The sequence below is a fragment of the Sus scrofa genome, chromosome 5, assembly GCF_000003025.6.
Source record: "Sus scrofa isolate TJ Tabasco breed Duroc chromosome 5, Sscrofa11.1, whole genome shotgun sequence".
NCBI lineage: Eukaryota > Metazoa > Chordata > Mammalia > Artiodactyla > Suidae > Sus > Sus scrofa.
Window position 1 is genome coordinate 67,597,150 of NC_010447.5, and position 23,290 is coordinate 67,620,439.

General features: G+C 49.0%; 1 protein-coding gene across 1 annotated transcript in view; it reads right to left on the minus strand.

Moving 5' to 3' along the window:
- The window catches only part of SLC6A13 (solute carrier family 6 member 13), a 43,365-nt gene extending 23,001 nt beyond the window's left edge, over positions 1 to 20,364 (minus strand). Inside the window, 4 exon segments of the mRNA XM_005664093.3 lie at positions 1,881 to 2,015; positions 12,798 to 13,004; positions 15,436 to 17,293; positions 19,094 to 20,364. Coding sequence (XP_005664150.3) covers positions 1,881 to 2,015; positions 12,798 to 13,004; positions 15,436 to 15,619 — 526 coding nt within the window. The 5' untranslated portion in view covers positions 15,620 to 17,293; positions 19,094 to 20,364.

A 23,290-nucleotide genomic window follows, 5' to 3' on the forward strand; every position in this document is an offset into this window, starting at 1 on the left:
GGCAGGCGCATCTGTACTGATGCTGAAAGTCCACTGATTCCCAGCTAGTTTACAGTGTGTGAGACTAACCGTGAGATTCTAAGAGCTCACGTTCCCTGGCACTGGTCTAATCTATTCCTGAAACATAAAAACACACGTTCAAAGCAGGAAGAGACAGTTCACATAGGAGCACGTAGACGTAGGGAACAAACATCCTCAAAACACATTCATCCTCCCTGATAACTGGAGGGGTGCAAAATGAAACATGGGTCAGGTGCCATTCTGCATCTGCAACACAGGCGAAAATTTTCACAAAAGCTGTAAATCAGTGATGTCCAAACTTGTTCACATATTAGAATTCCCTGGGGATATTTTTAAAATTTCAAAGCCCAGACCAGACCCCAGACCCAATTAAATCACAATCTCTGGGGGTGGAGAACAGGCCTCAGGATGTTTTGAAGGTCCCGGGGTAATTCCAGAGTGCAGACAAGTTTGGGAAACAGGGATATAATTAGACCTATTAAAGATCGGGGGTGGGGGGAGATGCTTACTCAAGTCTGGTGACTTGTACGTCAGTATAACGCTTCCATAAGACAGTTTAATAAGCTGGATCAAGGGACATCAACAAGTTGTCCATTTGATCCCATGATTCTAAGCCTGGGAATTTACCTCAAAGAAATAATTCCCCCAAAGTGGAGGGAAATGCTGCCTCTACAGACACACATGATAGCAGAACATAACAATTTTATAAGTAATTGAAAATAAGCAAAAAGCCCATAACAGAGAATTGGTAAGTTATGATATACCATTTGATGGAAGTGTATGCCATCAAAGGATTATCGTGCAGGAGTTCCCATCATGCCTCGGTGGTTAACGAACTTGACAAGTAACCATGAGGTTTCGGTTTTGATTCCTGGCCTCACTCAGTGGATTAAGGATCTGGCATTGCCATGAGCTGTGGTGTAGGTCACAGATGCAGCTTGGATCCCACGTGGCTGTGGCTGTGGCTGTGGCTGTAGGCTGGCAGCTGTAGCTCCGATTCGACCCCTAGCCTGGGAACCTCCATATGCCGCTGAAGCCGCCCTAGAAAGGGCAAAAAAAGACAAAAAAAGACAAAAAAAAAAAAAAAAAAAAAGGATTATTGTGCATAAAATGGAAAATAACACTAACTAAAAAAAAGAAACAGAATCTGTGTATATTTCATATTAATAGATATGTAAACTTTATAGGGAAGGAGAGAGAATACTCTCCAAGCTGGAAAAAACTCACATGTTCTTCCATGGGTAAATGGTTAAATAAACCATAGCACATTCATCCATATCATGGAATACTGCTCAGTAATAACAAAGAATGAACTAGTGATACAAGGTCAGTCTGGGTGCTTCTCAAAATGTCATTAGGCTGAGTGAAAAAGCCAATTTCAAAAGGTCACATACCATATGAGTCCCTTTTTTTTTTTTTTTTTTTTTTTTTTTGGCCATGCTCGCAGCATGTGGAGGTTCCTGGGCCAGGGATCAAACCCACACCACATCAATGACAATGCCAGATCCTTAAACCACTGACCCACCAGGGAACTCCTAAGATTCTCTTTATAAATGCTTTAGAATTGATTAAATGTGCTTTGACAATCACATTCTTTTTACACCGTTCAAAATACACATAGCTAAATAGCTTTGCACTCTATTTGTTGGCTAAAGCCCTTGCCCCACCCCCATCCCCGTCTTCCCCTCCTTCCTCGGAGAGGCCCAGTGATTAGTCCGGTGCTGGGGCCACAGGTGGAGGATTTAAGTTAGACACAGAGCCTTATCCAGTCCGCACTGCTGACAACCCACCCCGTTATTCCAAATAAGGATTATAAGCATGAGTGCAGAAACCATGGAGTCAGGCCCAGAGCCACTCACCCTCAAAGAGGGGGCAGATCTTCCGCCAGGCTGTGATGCCCCCCTGGCTGGTGTACTGGCCCAGCGCTGTCTCCAAGAGGAAGACGGGGATGCCGCAGGTGAAGAGGAAGATGAGGTAGGGGATGAAGAAGGCACCTGTGGGTGGGAAACAGGCTGGCTGTTACCTGTCACTAGCCTCCTCATGGGCCACATTCATCTCTTCCCATTACTGCCCAATGCTTCCCTCCAGAAAAGCCCTGGGGAAGCGGGGACCGTGCAAAATTGCAGGGGACATCCATCTGGAACCATGACAGAGGTCAAGCGCCACCAAGTTACTTGAGACTTAGCCAGTCCCTTTCTTCACTCTGAAGTTGCAGTCGAGACTTGCCAAGATTTGCTCCCCATCAAGTTCGGTTACTGCCTAAACAACACATAACGTGTGGCAACATAAGAAGCTCATGGAAGAGCAGATATCAGGAGCATGAACACGGCCCACAATCTATCATTTTTGTCAAGGCAGTGATTGCTCTTAATGCTAGAGAGGGATTTGGGCAGACTGGAATCAATAATCCTTTCTGCTTCTGTTGTCACACGCACTGGCTGGAACCAGTCTACTGATGGCAGAAATGTTGGCATTTTCTCCATCATAGGCCTCTCTCTGGTGGCAAAGGGGACAGGGGCCTTCACAGAATAGAGTGAGTGCCAAAGAGGTGAGACGTGCACAGTGGGAGACTCAAATATCGGCAGAGGATCCCCCACAAGCTTGAGACCGAATGCTGGTCAGCGTGTGAAGAAACCACCCAAGGAAGGAAAAGAAGCAAAGAGAAGGAGCTTAATGGTGCTCACACAGGGCTGGGAGCATTCCAAACATTTAAAGTGGAAATGACACCACCAGTGCTATACAAACTCTTCCAGAAAATTTAAAAGATATTCTTTCTAATTCATTCTTTTTTTTTTTTTTTTTTTTTTTTTTGTCTTTTTGTCTTTTCTAGGGCCACACCGGAGGCATACAGAGGTTCCCAGGCTAGCAGTCTAATTGGAGCTACAGCCACCGGCCTATGCCAGAGCCACAGCAACGCAGGATCCAAGGCACGTCTTCGACCTACACCACAGCTCACAGCAACACCAGATCCTTAACCCGCTGAGCGAGGCCAGGGATCAAATCTGAAACCTCATGGTTCCTAGTCGGATTCGTTAACCACTGAGCCACGACGGGAACTCCCATTTCTTATGAAGCCAGCATTAGCCTGATAACAAAAGCAGACAAAAACCTTATAAGAAAAGAAAACTATAGATCAAACTTTCATGAACATAGATGCAAAATTCTAAACAAAATTTTAGCATCTCAAATCCAATGATACATTACATAGTGAGGTTTGTTCCAGAAATAGAAAGTTGTTCTAACATTCAAGAAGTCAATCGGTATAATGGAAAAAAATAAAATAAATAAATAAAAAATAAAAATCATTATAAAAAATAAATCGATCAGTGTTTCATATTAATGTTTAAAAAGAAAAAGCATGTAATCACTTCAGTAAATGCAGAAAAGGTGTTTGACCAAATATAAGAGCCATTTCTGATAACAATTTTCAGTAAGTGATGAATAGAAGGGACCTCCCTCAATCTGATAAAGGGCATCTGCAGTACATCTAATAGTGAAAGACTGCTTAACCCTAAGATCAAGAACAAGACAAGGGTGTTTAGTCTTACCACTTCTAGTCAATTTCCATCAATATTGATTCTCATCAAGGCTATAAGAAAAAAAAAAAAAAGGAAAAGCTACAGAGATTAGAAAAGAAGAAATAGAACTGTCTCCCTTGCAAATGATAAGATGGCCTCTGTAGAAAATCCTTTGGAGGAGTTCCTGTTGTGGCTTAGTGGGTTAAAAACCCAACATAGTGTCCGTGAGGATGCAGTTTCGATCCCTAGACTTGCTTGGATCCTGCGTTGCTGTGGCTGTGATATAGGCCAGCAGCTACAGTTCCGATTCCACCCCTAGCCTGGGAACCTCCATATGCCGCAGGTGTGGCCTTACAAAGCAAAAAGAAAAAGAAAAGAAAAGAAAGAAAGAAAAGAAAAACGAAAGAGGAAAGGAATCCACACCCTGGGAGAACAGCCAAGACAGAGGGAGAACCTCAAAGCCTCAGAGAAAAGCACTGCAGCTGAACCGGGGAGGGCAAAGCTGAGAGGTGGGCACAGCCGAGAGAGCTGCACAGACCATCGGCACCACCGCCCAGGACACCACAGCCTGAGACCCTCCGGGGCGGGGGCGGGGGCTGGGCGCTGAGACTCGGGCTTCGGGGGTCAGTTCTGGGGAGAGGACTAGGGCTGGCCGTGTGGGGACAGCCTGAGGGGCTGGGGAGCCAAGAGAGTGCGGGAGGAGGCCTGGGCCCGCAGGAGAGGCAAGGCGCCATCGCTGGGGAGGGTGAGAGCAGGAGGGTAGAACCATCACAGAAACGTCTTTCTCCGTGAAGAAGCCAAGGAGAAGCAGCGTGGGCTCTCTGGCGGCAGGATGCCTCTTGCCGAGGCTGTGGGGGCAGCTGTGGCTGCAAACCGCCTCAGCCGGCTTGGCCTCCTGGGGTGGGTGTGCCCCGCCACTGTTAAAGGACCTGCCAACAGGCACCACTGCAGCCCCAGTCACCTCAGGGGTCACCGCTGAGCCAGGAGGGCTCTGCAGCCAAGCACCACCCACTGCTCTCAGGGAATGCACCTGCCAAAGGCTCTGGATGCCACCCCACCTCCCTGAGGGTCACTGCCACTGCACAGGGCCCTGCAACCAGGAGCAGCCTGTGCCCTCACCTTCCCATGGGTCCTCACCACTGTCAAGGGCCAGTAACCAGGTACACCCCCCTGGAAGCACACACAGACTGTACACCTGCACACCCCCTATCAAGGGAATAACAGCAAGCATCCAAATCAAAAGCAGCCCTCACACTAAAAAAAAGTGTAATCCTTCACCAACTACCCAGGGGTGCTCTCACATATAAATAGCCCTCCAAGGCTACAGTAGATAATTGTTTTCCCTAAATTCACACAATAAGAAAAATATAAGCAATATGAAGAAGCACAAGAATCATTCCCAGTTAAAAGAACAGGAGAATTCCTCTGAAGGAGCAACCAATGAAACAGACCACTGCAGTCTAACAGACACCGAGATCAAAAAGAAGGTAATGAAATACTGAAGGAATTAAGAGCAGATATGAACAGTAATGCAGATTCCTTTAGAAAGGACCTAGAAACTATAACTAGGAAATTTATTTGAGGAGATGTGAGCTGAGTTAAAGGCACTGAAGAGCAGAATGAGTAATGCAGAGGAACAAATAAGTGACTTGGAAGATAGAATAACGGAAATCACCCAATCTGGACAGCAGACAGAAAACCAAATGAAAAAAACATGAAAGCAATATAAAAGATCTATGGGATAATATAAACTGGGCCAGTTTGCACATAACAGGAGTTGGTGAAGGAGAAGAAAAAGAAAAAGGGGTTCCCATTGTGGTGCAGTAGAAGCAATCCTACTAGTAACCATAAGGATGCAGATTCGATCCTTGGCCTTGCTCAGTGGGTTAAGGATCTGGTGTTGCCGTGAGCTGTGGTGTAGGTTGGAGACGAGGCTCAGATCTGGCATTGCTGTGGCTGTGGCATAAGCCAGTGGCTATAGCTCTGATTCAGCCCGTAGCCTGGGAACTTCTATATGCCTTGGGCATGGCCTTAAAAAGCAAAAAACAAAAGATTCAAAAAGGACTGACCATGATGATGTGGAAAAGCTGGCATTCACATACACTGCTGGTAGGAATGTAACATGGTACAACCATTTCAGAAAAGTGTTTGGTGGTTTACTAAAAAAGTTAAAAGTACACCTACCATATAATCCTGTCGTTTCAGTCTTAAATGTTTACCCAAAGGAAATGAAAGGGTATGTTTATACATAGACTTGCACACAAGTGTTCTTAGCAGTTTCCTCTCTAATAACTAAAACTTGGAAACAACCCCATGTCTATCACCAGGAGAATAGATAAACAGCATTTTTTTTTTTTCCTTTTTAGGGCCATACCTGAGGCACATGGAAGTCCCCAGCTTAGGGTCAAAATCTGAGCTACACCTGCTCGCCACAGCCACAGCAACACCAGATCCTTAACCCACTGAATGAGGCCAGGGATCAAACCCACATCCTCATGGACACTATGTCAGGTTCTTAACCCGCTGAGTCACAATGGGAACTCCTAGGAGAATAGATAAATTGCAGTACATCCATATAATGGAATACTACCCAGCAATAACAAGAAAGGAGCTCCTGAGACATGAAAAAATATGGATGAATCTCCAAGTAATTGTGCTGAGTGAAAGAAGCCAAGCAAAGAAAAGCACATGCTGTATGATTCCATTTATAGAAAATCCTAAGAAATGCAAACTAACGTATCGTGACAGAAAATAGGCATGGAAACGACTGAAGTGTCCGTCAACAGACACGTGGATAAAGACAGAGCTCTCTATATAATGAAATATTATTCAGTCATAAAAAAGAAGGAAAGCCTGCATTGCTAAAATATGGATGAACCTCAAGGGCATTACGTTACATGAAATAGTCAGACAATGAAGATAACTATTGTGTATTCTCATTTATATGTAGAATCTAAACAGAGTCAGATTCATAGAGGCAGAGAGTGAATGGTGGTTGCCAGGGTCTGGGGGTGAGAGAAATGGGGAGATGATGGTGAAAGGGAACAAACTTCATTATAAGATGAAAATTTTCTGGGGACGTGATGTGTAGCATAGTGATTAGAGTGAACTATGCTGTATAATATACTTGAAAGTTCTTAAGAGAGTAGATCTTAAAAGTTATCACCACTAAAAAAAAAAAAAAAAAAAAGGAGCAATCAAGTGAAGGAATGGGGTTGTTGACTAACCTTACTTGTGGCAATCCTTTCACAGTATATATATGTACTAAATCATATTTTACACCTAAAACTTACTATCAATAATATATCAGTAAAGCTGAAAGGTAGGTATTTGCTTGTTTTTTTGTTTGTTTTGCTTTGTAGGGCTGCACCCGCAGCACATGGAGGTTCTCAGGCTAGGGGTCGGATCAGATGCCACAGCCACAGCAACTCAGGATCTGAGCAGCATCTGTGACCTACACCACAGCTCACAGCAATGCTGGATCCTTAATCCACTGAGCGAGGCTAGGGATGGAACCTGCAACCGCATGGTTCCTAGTTAGATCCGTTTCCACTGTGCCATGACAGGAACTCCTGAAAGGTAGCTATTTAAAAAACAAAAAAACAAACAGGCTTAGGGTTGCACTGGGATGGGGTAGCAGAGGTTGGAGGTGGGAGAGATGGGCAGGAGGAAATTTGTGGGGGGCTGATGGATAAGTTCATTCTTTTGATGATGGTGGTGGTTTCAGGGGTATGTACCTATGTCAAAACGTATCACACTGTACACTTTACATGTGTGCACTTTACTGTAAGCTGATTACACCCTAACAAAATTGCTAAAACAAAAGTTAGAGGGAACAGAGCTCCCCAGCCCTTCGCCCTCCAAGTCTCTGGCTAGCAGCCCACGCGTCTGGAATTCAGGCAATGAGGGAAATGCTCAATGACTGAGAGCAAAGCAAGATCGTAAACCTGTCCTTGAAATAAGGATGTAATCAATCCAAGACTTGTTGGGCAGGAGGGAAGACTAGGGTAGGGAGAAGCCAGTAGCTGATATGAACAGTCCCTGCTGAGAGTGGAGACCTTGCAGGAACAGGACAGAGGGCAGAGGGGAGAGTGTTCAGCCAGCTCGAGCCCCTCCTCCCCATCTCTCCACTACCTCTTTCCCAATAAACCAAGCCAATGTTTAACCCACTGGCTCTGGTGGTCAGTCCACTCCCTTCTCCTCCTCTGCCTTCTTGAGCACCTGGGCAGCCATCCATAAGGGGAGAGGGTTAGGGAAGGGATGGAGCCCAAGAAGGACCCAGGTGCCCCCGGAGAGTCCTCTTTCCCCACCCAAGCTCCCATCACCACCGCTAAAAGATGGAGCCAGTCCTGGAGATGGAGGATGGAGTCACAGTTACCTGCTTCCCCTCAAGGCCCCCATTTCACCTCCTTCCCCCAATTCCAAAACGTCCTGGCATTTCCCCCCCATGGGATGGGAGAGACCACACGCCCATCCTAGAAAGGAATCGTTCCGCTGGCCACCCTTCTCCAAAGGCGCATATTCTGTGGTGTCACCTGAAATGCTCCAGGTGACCTTTTTAAAACATAAATTGGGAGGTCCCTTGTGGTGAAGTGGGTTAAGGATCCAGAGTTGTCACTGCAGCAGCTCAGGTCACTGCTATGGTATGGGTTTGCTCTCTGGCTCCAGGAACTTCCGCTTGCTGCTGGTGTGGCCTAAATTAATTAATCAATTGATTTTAATTAATTTATGTATAAAGATAAAAATTGGTAACATTCCACACAAGCAACACAGCAGTGAGCATACATGAATATTTACATGAATACATGCTGTAATCAATACAGAGAGCGCTGAATAAATAACCAAAAATGGCAATCAATTGTCACATACCAGTAAATAACTATTACTCTTGTGTGAAGACACCTGCTCCTTTGTTCCTCTTCATCCTTTGATATCTAGGAACAGCCTCAAGGCAAACCAGTGCTCTCTGCCACCCTTTCCAGGGTGCCCTGCGCTCTCTCCCTGATGCCTGGAGCCAGGGTTTACAGCTGTGACCCTCCACCCACGGCCCTCCCCCCTCTACCATCCCGATTTCTGAGAGGTCCAGCCGTGGAATGTGCTGTTGTCACCCCCCATGGGGTTCCAGCCCCAGGTCTCCCGGGGGTGGAGGAACTCAGGCTGGGGACAGCTGGGATCCAGGGAGCTGGAGTGGTTAGGGTTTAAGGCCCAGCTTCTGGAGGAGCCACGACCTGGGTGTGCATGAGGGAAGACCAGAAGGAGGGCAGGCTTGGGGGAGCAAGGAAGAAGGGGGCCTGCTCCCTTACAGGGGTCTCAGCGGGTAGTGCATGGCTGGCAGAAGATGGATGCTCAACACCGGTGACCTCTGCCCCTGGTACAGCAGCCTGGACTTAGAGGCCACAGACAGGACTGTTGGGCGAAGATCTGGTTGTCTGGGCTGAGACTGGAGGCAAACCACTGGCACTTCCTCCTGCAGCGCTGAACCCTGTTCCTAAAACCCTCTCCCGCTACCTTCCCTCCGGGGGTATCCAGAGGCGCCTCATCCCCACAGGCACAGCTTTTCCTGGACAGGCCCTGGTGGAGGATCCTGTCTGCTTTTCCCTCCAGGGAACTGAGGGTGGAAGGGAAGTAACAGCAACCTGCATCTTCTTCCGCATCATCACCAGCCGTGAGGCCCGTCCCCACCACCGCTGCACCCACGGGCCCACCATTCCCACTGCGCAGCAAGTCCACCCAGGAGAACGGATACAGAAGGGAGGCGCATCACCCACTCCTGAGTTTTGCCCCAATCACCCATACTTCCTATTTCCAATCCACCCCCCGCCCCGGCCCATCCTAACTCTCTGCAGCAGGCCTTGTCCCAGCACTGGAACTGCTGTCACACACAACCATACTGGGGCTGCTAAATCCAACAAGTGTCTCTCACTTGTCACCTTGCTCTGCCTGGCGGCAGCCCCAGAGGTGATCACCTCCCTCCTCCCTGGTGTCACTGACGAGCTCGCCTTCTCAACACATGGGTCTCCTGGTTTTCATCCTGCCTTACTGGTTTCTCCTCCGCCACCGCTTCTGCAGTGTTCCTCCTCTTCTCCCAGGCCCTGTGAGGCCCTTGCTCTCTTGTACCATCAGAAGCTGATGACTCTCCAGCTTCCCCCTCCAGCCCAGGCCTCCTCAGAGGCTCTGGGGCCCCGCATGAAACTGCCCCCTTTGCACCTGCACTGGGGTCTCTAACAGAAACCTCAACTCCACATTCCCAGTCTTCCCCCAGAATCAGCTCCTTGGCTGGCCATCCACACCCCCGTCCACAAGAAGTCCTCCCATCAAGGGACTCAGGCTAAAATCCTTGGCTCGCCTAGCAGGGGAGGCGATGAGCAGGCTGGATTCTGCATGCCTCATGGAGTTCAGGGAGCTGGAGCGGTTCGGCTGAAGGCCTGGACTCTGGAGCAGCCAGGCCCCAGGTTGTGGGGTAGAGCCAATGGTTATGAGAGAAAGAAGGCAGCCAAGGATGACTCCAAGAGTCTCCGCCTCCTACTTGCTGCTCCTGCCCTTCCTCCCCTGTGATCAGTTCTCAACACGGCAGCCAGAGAGATGATGTTAGAACATAAGGTCCTGTCGCTCTGTTCAAACCCTGCCTGACCCCCGTCCCTGGAGTAAAGCCAGAGTCTCAGGGTGGCTGACAAGCACCTGCGTGACCTGCCTCCCCTAAGGGATCCCTCCAATGAGCCAGCCAGAGAAGCTAAGAAAGTCTGCTCTGTTTACAGATGTATCACAACAGTGCAGAATAATTCCTTGCAGGTGGCAGGTCGAAAGTAAGTGTCGGAGTCAGGGCTTGGTTGACCTGACCGTGGAAGCCATGGGGGGGAGGCAGGTGCTCAGGGTGGGTTGGCCACAAGCCCTGGACAGCAGAGAGGGTTCTTACCCAGGAGGGGACTAAGGCAGGCACCCCACCCACCCATCTCCGGATGGATGCTGCTTTTATTTTTTTACTTTTTTTTTTTCTTTTTTGGCCACCCCACAGCATATGGAGTTCCTGGACCAGGGATCAGATCTGAGCCACGGTTGTGACCTATGCTGCAGCAACAATGCCAGATCCTTAACGCACTGTGCCAGGCCAGGGATTGAACCTGCATCGCCAGGGATTGAACCTGTATCGCAGTGCTGCAGAGACGCCACAGCGGAAGATCTGATGCTGATTTTCGATGGGCTTCTTCATATCACTTTCTCAGCTTCCCTGGCTTGGAACTAGAGTTTAGCCGTTGACCTGTTCCTCTGTCATATTCTCACCTCAGCCCCGTCCCTGCTCTGGGACTCACTTCCAAACAGAGCTACCAAATGTTGAGGCTGGAAGGAACCAAAGAAGACACCACTTATATGTTTAGTTTGGGTGACTCATGCCCTTCAGAGCAAACCTGGGCATCGGCCTCCAGCCCCAGAGCCCCTCAGACCCCTCCCTCCAGCTGCTGTTGTCTGTCAGGCAGAGGAGAGGCAGCCTGAGGCCTGGTGCCCATCAGGAAAGACACTGGGGCAGTGACATAAGGACTAAGGCACACAGCCAGGACCCTGAAACTGGCTCACTCTCACGGGACCTGCGTGCTGGGGGAGCGGGCTCTGCCCAGGGAGGGGGCAGCCATCCTCCTGCCTCCGATTCCCCAACAAGCGCCACGTGAAGAACCCAGGGCAGCGGCGGACACTCTTGTTCCCAGCCTGCATTTTCCCTGAGACACAGCCCTGCGTCGCCAGGCCGCATAAACCTGCGCAGAGCTCCCTGGGTGGAGCTTAGATGCAGCCCCGTTGGACGCCTCACTGGACAGGGTGACCCCTGCCCCTGCTCCCCTTCCCTCCACCTCAGCCCAGTGGTTGGCACGGACCTGGGACGCCTGTGTCCCACCTCTTCGTGCCACTTGTGCTACTTCCCAGGCCGGCCTCACCCAATTCCAGAGAGGCTTGGGGAAAGCTCCTAATCTTGCTGCCGTGTGAGGCGCTAAGCTGGTTACTGTGTTCCAGACTCTGAGCCCCAAGTCCCGGTTGAGCCCCCCCCTCCTCCTCCCCAACCAGCCCCACCCCTCCACCCTCAGGCCTCGAGTCCAGGGCCAGGTCAGGGCCTCCCACTTCCCTCACAAGGCCACTGAGCAAAGTCCTGCAGCTTCAGGCTGCCGGCCAGAGAGCCCTGGGGGAGACACCGACACGCCATCCCCTCCCCTCTGGAAAAATACAAATTAACTTCCAACCCCAGGGCAAAGAACCAGTTGCCAACAGTCCTGAGAATAAGACTGTATGCTCAGAGCATCTGTTCTGCGCCCATCCTCCCTCCTCCACCCTGCGTCCTAGGCTTTCTCTCCCCACATGTGGAGGGGCCGATGCCCCCGAAGAGGGTGGGCATTGCATTAGGAGACCCTCCGATCCTCAATCCTCGTGGCTCATGCGGTTCCCATTCCCTCAGCTTTTCCCGTAACCTCCCTCTGCGTTGCCCCTCCCCTCCTCCAGCCCAGGCTGCAGCCTCGCCTCAAAGCCAGATCCGGGAGCCCACCCCACAAGCGTTACCCCCCCACCCCAGCCCATGGCTCAGGGCCTGGGAATCCCTCCCGGGCCCCCTCCCCACAGAGACCTCGGTCCCTGAAAGTGAGTCCCTGGTGGGAAAGTGACCGGCATTGTCGTGGGGCAGCAGAGTCACTGCAGGGCCTGGATTGGAAGAGGATGAGAGGACAGTAAAGGCTCAGAGTCCACGCTCCACCCCCCTCCATTTTCAGTGGGAAATTTTAAAGGAAGAGCCACTGGTACCAAGGGTGATACACAGTGGGGATATCGAAGAGCAGGGCAAGACAGGAAGCTACGGCTAGGTTGCCTCAAGACCACAGGACAGTCGGGTGCCAACATCACCTTCAACACGGCTACTGCTCATTAGGCCCTTTGCACACGTGACCTCTAATCCTTACAATGACCTTGAAGGGCAGGTATAACTCCCTCAGTCTATGGCATTCACCCAAGCTCTGAGGCCTTGCTCACGTTTACAGAGTAAGGAAAAGAGCCAGAAAACAAACTCCCATCCACCTGGTTCCCAGCACATAAGTGTATTTCTCTGATGCCACAAGAGGGACCCCCGGGGAAGCCACACCCTCTGCCTGATCTCTCTCCTGAGGTGTCCTGAGCAACTTCTAAGTGTCTTTCCAACTCCAGCATTCTTGGCGCCTCTTCCACTCCCCCAGGGCCGCAAGCGCAAGAGATGGAGACTGTCTTCCAAGGGCAGGGGAGGGGGGCGGCTCTCACCTCCCCCGTTTTTGTAGCAGAGGTAGGGGAACCTCCAGACGTTGCCCAGCCCAATGATCTCCCCGGCCACGGACAGCACGAACTCCATCTTGTTGGTCCACTGGCCCCGCTCCAGGGTGCCATCCTCCTCCGCCTTTTCCATGCCTGGGTACACTGGTCTTGTCTCTCCATTACTGGTTGTGCCTGAAACCCTGCTATCCATTCCACCTGGAAAACAAGCCGGGCCCTCTGTTACTGCTGGGAACCCTGGAAGGAAAGCCTCCCCCTTCCCGCACCAGCAAATTCCCCAGGGAATAGTCCTCAGCATCTCTTGCTGGTAAAGGCTGACCCAAAGTAAAAAGGGGCAGAAGATCTAAACAGACATTTCTCCAAAGAAGACATACAGATGGCACATGAAAAAGATATTCAACATCACCAATGATTAGAGAAGTGCAAGTCTTGTTGATAAAGCCTGGGTAAGAGCTGCCGAGAATATAAATTCCTTCCCCGTGTCGGGAAGAAAACACTGACCTTGAGGCACAGGCCCTGCTTCCATCCAAAATCTCCCTCAGGTAGGGCTTATGGACATGGGGAGTTCATGTGTCTAGTTCTCCCTGCCACCCCACAGACAGCCTCGTCTGTATCAGCATGTGTGGTTTCTCTACTCCACATACCCTTCAGTTGAAAGGATGGGATTTTTCCATATTTTCATAGCCACCAGTTTCCCTTCTGGGAATTTATCCTAAGGAATTTTTTTGTGACTGTGGGTAAAGATTTGGTATTAAGGATGCTCATTGTTTGTAACAGCAAAAAAAAAAAAAAAAAAAAAAAATAGGAAGTACATACACGTTAAAAAATGGAAAATAGGTTAATAAATTATGGCACATACAGTGGAATATTATATGATCTTTGAAAAGATGAAAAGATAAAACTGTGCTACAGAAGACAGGGTAATGAAATGAAAAGGTGTTCACAATATGTGAAGCGAAAACAGTTACAAAATAGCACATATGATGTGATTATGAGAGGAAAATAACTTCTAAAGCATTTGTGTGCATAAAGATTAGGATATCAGCCAAAATGTTTCTCTCTCAATGGACGGCTTATAGGAATATTTTCCTTATATATATATTTTCTACATGTCCATCAAGAACATGTTTTATTTTGTAATATGAAAATAAAAGCAAATTTTTTGAGGCCCTCCAAGGGAATGAGAGAGTCTTAGGGTGAGACTAGCAGCTCAAAAACTGAGCTGACCTTTCCAGCACCGCTTTCTGAAAGCAACGTGAGAGAAAGACAAGTTCTAGACTCTTTTTCTTTTTTGGTGATGAACAGTGCAGGAATCTGTGCCAGTGGAGAAGACAACACAAAATGGATACAGAGCCTCCGTGCAAGGCCCGTCCCTGACCTATCCCAGCCCCACTGGGACTGAAGACAAGGTTGGATGTGGCCCACGTTCAGCGAAAAACCACTGTGGACTAAGCACTTGACATACAGTCATTCTGTTCAATCCACGCAAGCCTGACGTGGAAGAGTGTTCCCTCTTCTTTGCAAGCAGGAAGCTGCAGCTCGGAGAGTCTGGGTGACACGTTGCGGCCAAGTAGGGCAACCAGGATCTGCATCCACTCTGTCCTGTTCTATCACCTCCCTTGATCCCACTGGCTGCGTGGGTCTTTCCGTGTGTCTAATGGAACCGTCTTCTCATGACTCTCCCCTGCCTGTGCGGCAGCCCCTTCCCTGGAGAAGCAGGTAATGCCCATCTTTCCACGCCCCCCAGAAAAGCTTGTGGGAACCACTTTCTCCTCAGGAGGCTCATCTGGCCACAGACCCTCCTGTGGCTCTGCCTCCCCAGTGGGGCTGCCCCAAGGCATCCAGAAACTCAGAGGGAAGCCAGGAACCTATAGCTTATTTGATAAAGTAGGGAATGGGCTCCAGAGATGGTGGGCTAAGAAGGAGAAACATCAATGATGTTTCTTTCGTCCTTCGGAGAAGGTTGCCTCCCGGGCTGCAGATTCTGGGCTTGAAGGACATCTTCCAGTGAGAGAACTCTCCCTCCCTCCCTTCTCCATCCCCCAGACCCGGGAAGAACAGAAGCCCATCCTGCCTCCCTTGGCCATGTGCGGTACCTCTTCTCAGAGGCAGTGTCTGCGGTTGAAGGGCATGAGCTGCACAGTCAGAAAAGCCTGGTTCACCAGAGGAACCCCCCCCCACACACACACCTTAAGGAAGTCACTCATTACTCTAAGCCTCAGCTTGCTGGTTTGTAAAAGCGAGGATGACGGGATACACTTAGTCATGAGGATTAAATGAGGGTTTATATACAGACATATATGAAAGCACTTGGTACTGTAACGGGCACTCAGATTTTTATTTTCTTTCAATCCCGTCAAAAGTTTTATGTTCTTTCAACTTTCAGTCTTGTCTTATTTCACAGAGAAGAAAGCCTTCGTTTTCTTAGACATGGATAAGCCTCAGTGTCATTCCTCTCCATCTAGGGTTCTCTCTCGCCAAAGCATATTGTCCCCTAAGTCAGCAGCCACTGCAGTTGCGGAAAGTCAGGAAAATAGCATATAGTCTTTGCACATCACACATAAATGTCATATTTTCTAGGAGAGGATCCCAAAACTCATGGGCTGTAAATCCCATGGACCCTACTCACCTGCTGTCTGAGACCTGGAAGCAGGAAAAGAAGAGAAGAAAATGTCACCAACCTTAGTGCAGTCACTGCCAGAGGTCTGGTCAGAGGGGAGAATATCTAGGGGGAAGGGGAGGTGCTGGCTATTTAAAGTGTGATTCCCACTCCTCTGCGGCACTTGTAATTCTAAACTTGGCCCAGCCCACATTCCGCCTCCTGCCTCCCAGCTCCCCCCCCACCCCCCGCTGCTCCCCTTCCCTCGGCACCACACACACACACACACACACACACACACATCCTATGCACTCCCACAGGGCTGGTGAGCTGGTCACCGTTCACTCTCTTCCTTGGCGACCTCAGGTCTCCACAGAGGGATCCTGCCTTCCACCTCTCTCTCCAACTCAAGTGCCCCTAAAAATCACCAAGAGTGGGTGTTCCTTTGGGCAAGTGCTGTGTATACTGATTTAAATGTGTACTTATCTTGCTCCTTTGCAATCTACGATTTGGAACGGTCAGTGATTTAGAATAAAGATATGTAGATTACAGAACTCTGAACAGTCAGAAAAACTTCACACACACACACACGTGTGCACACACACTCACTCCTATGTGCACATAGAAGAGTCTGAAGGAATATTCTCGACATGGATAACAGTAGTTACATTTGGAAGTAGTGTTGGGGTCAGGAGGTGAAGTAAAGTGACAGTTTTTCCAAAGCAGAGCCTACCCCTGTCAGGGCACAGGAGCTGGTGGAGAAGGGGAAGCAGAAGTGGAGTCGGGGAGCCCCAGCCCCACCAGGTGTGGCTCTGAGGCTGGGTGGTCCGAGGGCTGGGTCCTGCTCCTGTCACTAGCCGGGACAGGAGCAAGGTGTCCAGCTTCCAGGAGACCTCAACTATTTTCTCCTCTACAGAAAGAGGGGCGTATTTCTTACCTGGCAAGGCTGTGGGAAGTTTCAGGAGAGCGAAGTGAATGGCAGAGGCCTAACACAGAGCAAGCCCCTGTTTACCCTTAGAAAGTATCCGTGGGGAACAGGGACATTTCCTGAAGGAGATGGCACTGAGAGACCCCCAGCCAAGCTGGCTCCTGCCAGAGAGAAAGACTGAGTCAGGAGGTGACAGGGATGACTGAGTGGGATCGGATACACGCCCAGAAATGACCGAGTGAGGGGGAAGGAGGGTAAAGACGCTTCCTTTTCTCTCGTTCTCCATCCACTGCTGCGAGGGCAAGGGCCCGGAAGCTCATCGTGAAAACATTCACAGAGACGGCAATTCTTATGGTCCTGCTGCCTCCCGTCCCACCCCGCCTCTCTACCATCTAAAGTCTGGGTTAGGCGTGTAAAGCAACAGACCATGAGTGTCCTCTGAGAGGCCTCGAACTCCTGCAAAAGAGCCCATTAAGTCCCATTCTTACTTCTCACTCATGACCCGGCCTTTGTCATCCAAAATTACGAGATGGCTGGGATTTACCGAAGTCTTCGGAGAAGCTGGAGGCAGGAAGCCCATGCAGGCCAGCAGCTGGGATCCCAGGGTCCAGGATCCTCAGGATTGATCTGAGTGGTTTCGGAGTTGCTGCTCTGGTATTAGGCAGTGTTTGGTTTCTCTTGCTGATCCTATGGCTTTCACCTAACTTCTGCCATGTTACCATGTTGATGGTTACTTTATTCCTCTCCAAATTCTCATTGCGCTTGTTTCTGCTTCTCTGTCAAGCAGGAGCAGGTGGGGCAGGTCTTCTGCCCTGCCTAGGCAGGCTATGGTTTAAAGAGGTTTGAGAACCCTGGTAGGGAGTGTTTGTGCCAGTTCCTCGCGACGCGGTCCGGGATGGAGCATAAGTCCAGCATGACGAGCCTTGCCTCTCCGCCACGTCACCAGCATCCTTTGGTCTCCTGGGTGCAGTATCAGGGAACAGGAAACAGCATCAGAATCAGTGTTCAAGGCTTCTCCCTCCAGAAGTTGTGCAAATTTCATGATGCAGGTGAGACTGTTAGTGAGGGTGACAAAGGGCTGTCCACCCCGAACAAAGCAACGTGGACTGGAGGCAGGCTGGCAGGCCTTGTTTCTATTCAGCTGACCCCCAGGTTTTCTTTCTTTGCCTTTTTTTTTTTTTTAAGAGCCTCACCCATGGCATATGGAGGTTCCCAGGCTAGGGGTTGAATCCAAGCTGTAGCTGCCAGCCACAGCCACAGCTGCAGAACAGCCACAGCAACGCAGGATCCCAGCTGTGTCTGTGACCTACATCAGAGCTCACGGCAATGCCGGATCCTTAACCCACTGAGCAAGGCCAGGGATCAAACCTGCTTCCTCATGGATGCTAGTCTGATTCATTAACCACTGAGCCATGAAGGGAACGCCAACCCTGGGTTTTCTTAATGTCAACATGCCACCGTCTGGTCTCTCAACAATTTTTTGTCTCTCCAAGGTGTGGAACAAGAGCAAATACACTTCAAAGGTGCATGATTCATTTTAGAAAGATATTTCTGTGCAGCATCAGTGTCAGCATTGGAACAGGCTGGGGAAGGAAGTGATGAGTTCTTCTCCTCTGGGAACTTCCGATTAATAAGCTGGGGCGAGAGACCTTTCTGATATCTTTTCAAAGATCACACTGAAAGGGAGTAAAGGAGCAAGTGGAATCAGCTAAACACAAATTCTGGTTTGCCAAAACTGGAACAATTTGAGCAGGAGGATGAATAATGATGACAATGGAACATAACACAAAGACTAAAACACATTCACAAGTTCATACAGATAGAAATACATACTCAAAGAAATGAATGAGGGAAGAAGGCCAGCTCTTCTATACAGTAGAATTCTAATGAGTACATGCAGAAGGACAGAGGAACAGAAAATCAGCGTTAGACAAATGTCATTGTAATAACTGTTGCCACAAGATCCCCCAGGGAGTGCTAAGGTGACTGGGTAAAAGTTTGAGGAGGGACAGGGTTGCATAGTCCCAAAGGATTTCCCCCAAGATATTCATGACCTACAAAGGAAGACAGGAACTTCACAGTAGAGAAAGCGGGCAGAAACCACCCGAACCAAGTGACGGAGGAAACAGGACACTGATATCCACCTCCTGAACCTGTGCGACAATTACTGAGAAGGACACAGCATTTCTGGGGTGTTCTTGCAAAAACGGGCTTCCCTCATGAGAAAACGTAAGACAAACCCAAAGTGAGGGACATTGAACTAAATTACTGATCACTAACTCTTGAAAAGTGTCCTGCTCAGGACAGGGGACTCGGTGTAGCTTGAACACTGAGGTTTCTCAAAGCTCCCTGGAAGACGCCAATGGCAGCTAAAGTTGGAAACCTCGGAGTTCCCTTAGTGGTTCAGCAGTTAATGAACCCCACCAGGATCCATGAGGATGCAGGTTTGATCCCTGGCCTTGCTCAGTGGGTTAAGGATCTGGCGTTGCCGTGAGCTGTGGTGTAGGCTGGCAGCTGTAGCTCCGATTCGACCTCTAGCCTGGGAACCTCCATATGCTGTGGGTGCGGCCCTAAAAAGCAAAAAAAGTAACAGGTTGGAAACCTCTGTCACTTAAACCCTCTGGCTGCTGCTACCTTATTTCTCATTCTAGCCTCAGGGAAGATGTATTACAGCTGGTCTTAGATTCGAAGCTCTTCTTGAAAGCTGCCCTCAGCGTTCCCCTCTCCAAGATAATCACAAACCCTTTCATCTCCTCTGACCTCTTACCCCACCCGCCGTGCCCTTCGCTCTCCCCTGGACGCTCTCCAGGCGCTGAACATCCCGGTCGGGCTGAGCATCCAAAACGTCCTCCCGATGCCTCCACGCCGTGTCCCGTGGATGCGCTGTGTGGTGTTTGTTCCAAAGGCGGTTCAGCGTTGCTGACTCAGCTCCCGGTTTCCGCCCAGCGAGATGCCGCGGTTGAGGCGCTCTCCATACTCACCAGCTGACTGATGGGCAGAAGCACAAAGAAGTGACTTTGGGGACAGGGCAGTGAGTTCTGCAAGGTGACGCATGACAGGGTGGGGAGGCAAAAAGAAAGGGCATACCTGGAAAACAAGAACCAACTTCCAGGCAACGGAAACGGCGGAAAACCTGGGAGGCTGACATTCCAGGCCCGGGTCTGGCCTGATGTGCAATCCATTCCATTTCTCTGGGCCTCTGTTTTTCTCGTCTTGGCTTCCCCCCCAGCTCTGAACCTTCCACAGCTGATCTCAGGCTACTCATTCCGCATCTACCTGACCTGCCCACAAGCCTGTCTCCCGGCTTGTCTAGTCATTCTGGGACCTGCCATTGCCCCAGGTCTGATGGTTTCATCCTGTGACCCCTCCACTCTGGTTTTCACGGTTATAGGAGAAGCTGTGCTGATGACTCAGCTCTGCCCCTCCTACTGCCTTGTCCATAGTCTGCTCTTTGGACCAGAGCCTGCAGCTGCTTTGGGACTGGGCCTCCCCTGCCTTTTGTAACCATCCAAGAAGGGGGGAAAAGAGCATTTTATACCTCGATTTCTTCAAGATAGGCCGAGAATTTTCACATTTCACTCCAGCTTCTCCTATAATCCTATCAAAATATGCTAACACTACTTTTTATCTGCTATTTCTTCCCTTCATCCAGACCTTAGTTATCACTTCCTTGTTCTTCTTCAGATTAAAACAAAATTTCCCTCTGCAAACTAGAGAGGATGCAGATACAACTTTGGAAAAATACAGCTGAGCAAAGAAATGCCTTGGAAATCGGGGATTTCCTGTGGACTCAGGACACCATCTGCTTCTCCCTCATAGTCTGCTCAGCATCTCCCCTACCTCAAGGCCTCCCCCATCACCGCAGACACCCCACAAATTAGGAAAATCTCTGCTTGGTAAACAAATGGTTGCTGTGCAATGGCAGATTAATTCATAATGTTAGAAATAAAAAGGTACCGAATTCCTGTCATGGCTCAGCAGTAACAAACCCAACTAGTATCCATGAGGATGTGGATTCAATCCCTGGCCTCACTCAGTGGGTTAAGGATCCGATGTTGCCGCAAGCTGTGGTGTAGGTCTCAGGTGCGGCTCAGATCCTGCGTTGCTGTGGCTGAGGCGTAAGCCGACCTCTGCAGCTCCAATTGGACTCCTAGCCTGGGAACTTCTACATGCAGCAGGTGTGGCAAAAAAAAAAAAAAAAAAAAAAAAAAAAAAAAAAAAAAAAGCAAAAAATAAAGAAAAAGAGATGGGATTAAGATGGCAGAATAGAAGGACTGGAGCTCAACTTCTCTCCTAAAAACAACCAAATTTATAACCAAATGCTGAGCAATCTTCAACCAAATGGCCATAAACTTTCAAAAAGATATCCTACTCCAGAAGACAAAGAGGAGGCCACATCAAGAGGTAGGAGGGGTGATTTCACGATATAAACAACCCCATACCTCCCAGGTGGGAAGCCCCACAGACTGGAAAGTAACTGGTTCACAGAGACTCACCTACAGGAGTGAGAGTTCTGAGCCCCACATCAAACTCCCACGTGTGGGGATCTGGCACTGGGAGAAAGAGCCCCTGGAGCATCTGGCATTGAAGGCCAGCGGGGTTTGGGCGCAGGAGCTCCATGGGACTGGGGGAAACGGAGACCCCATTCTTAAAAGGCGCACACAGACTTTCACGTGCACTGAGTCCCAGGGCAAAGCAAAGTCTCCATAGGAATCTGGGTCAAACCCGACTGCAGTTCTTGGAGGACCTCCTGGGAAAACAGGGGTGAATGTGGCTTGTTGTGGGGGAAGGATGTTGGAAGCAAAAAAGAAAGAAAAATGTAGAACTTGGGTATTTATACATACTCTTTCCCAGAGTATGTATAAGTTTTTCATGCAAAGATTAGCCATCTTTGAGGAATTGTTTGAATACAATCCTACTGATAGCAGAAGCACAGAAAGCTGATGTTAGGATGCCTGAAAATCTTAGGACTATGGAATTCTAAAACATGATTTAGGAGATCAATCCATCTATTTAGATAGGCAGAGAGAGAGAGATCCAGAAAGAGAGATCCATAGACCCTAGGATGTTAAATATTTCCAGAAAAGAAAGGCACATCAAACACAAAAAGCTAGCACTGACCCACACCCTGCTGAGGGGTAAACACGCCATAGGCCCCGGAATACAGGGGTTGCCTGTCAGCTGCAGGAATGGCAATCTTATTACCCAGCAAAGGAATTATTATTTATTAATTTACAAACCTGGGATGAGATACTTTAAAACTTTGAATTCTGCTTCCAGTTTCTTCTCTTGCTTTACCCTTTCTTACCACATATTGAGAAATCAATCTACTAAGCTGCCAGCTTGCCCATCCCTAGGAACCAAGTGGAAACTCTTAGGATGAACGGGAAAGATAAGAGAGTCATTTCAGTGACGAGGGAATCCTCCCATTTCCGTATCTGTGAATGGAGCTCAGGAATGGAAAACACAGCAATTTTTGCTGACAGCCTCCAAAAGCATGAGGCTACAGAAGAAATAAGAAAAACGTACTGAGAGGAAAAAAATTTGCAAAGACTCTTAATTAGGCATATGTGAATCTTCTAAGTTAAAAAAAGTCCAGGATCAGATTCCTTCATCCAGAATTATAAAGATTAAATGAACACTTTGCAGAGACATTAGAAAGGATGTGAAAAATGTGGAGTGTGTCCAGAAAAGAACTATGGGTAGGGTCAAGGAGCTTGGAACACTAGAAACAAACTTGATGAGATTTGGAGATTTCTGTTTCTCTAAGACGCAGAAAGGATTTATTCCATTGCATACAGGAGGGGATTGGCCAAAGGGCAATTATAATTACCCCAAACTGCTGCAGTCTAACAAACGTTTAGCCCAAGCAGAAAAAAGTTACTGCTTTTCTTTTCATGAACTTTGGAAAAACAAAGCCATTGTACTTTTCTTTTACAATCTAACGTGAAAAGGAGAGTTTGGATAGAGTCAATTTCCTTAAGCTTCCTCCCTCCGGCACCTCAGTGTGCTTGTGAGTGAGGCCCACAAGCTCTTAGGTGATCCCTGCCCCTGGAGTCCACAGCTTCTGTGACCTCCTCCCCTTAAGTGCGGGCAGGACCTGTGACTTATAACCAGGAGAGCTCGGTGAAGGTAACAGGCCCCATGTGATCATGCGTGCATGACCGCGACACACAGGATTGTAATGTGTCTGCAGGAGACCCCCTCCCTGGCTGGTGGTGAGGAAACAAGTGGCCGAGCTGGGAGAGGTAGTGAGCCCAGGAACCAGTGGCCACCAAGACCCTGAGGCCCTCCATCTGACAGCCCGTGGGGAATGAAACACAACCACCACCGGAGCTTGGAAGGATTCCTCCTGGTCCAGCTTTGATTGAGGCCACAGCCTGGCACCGAACCTTGATGCCAGCCTCTCTGAGGGAGACCCCGAAGCAGAGGACCAGGCAAAGCCGGGCCCTGACTCGACCCACAGAAATTGTGAGGTAATAAATGCGCTGTTTGATGCTGCTGTTCGCGGTACCATTGCTACACAGCACTAGAGGCCAGGGCGGCGGGTGTGTTGAGTGCGCACATAGGTCAGGTTGTTTGCATATCAGAGTTTTTGGATTGACCACATTTACACACAGGCAGACATGCAGGATAGATGCTCAAATACTTTGAAGAGTGAATGTGGATGCTGTGAGACACTTAAGAAATGTAATCAAGGAGTTCCCTAAAGACTCAGCGGGTTAAGGATCCAGCATGGTCACTGCTATGGCTTGGGTTCGATTCCTGGCCCAGGAACTTCCACTTGCAAAAAGAAGTGTAGTCAAGAGAAGACTAATTTAAAGAAACTTGGCATTCTTCGCACCAATTACTTCAAGATGGAAGAAAAATTTAATATACAGAATAAAACCATAAAAGTACCAAGCTAGGAATTCCTGTTATGGCACAGTGGAAATGAATCTGACTAGCATCCATGAG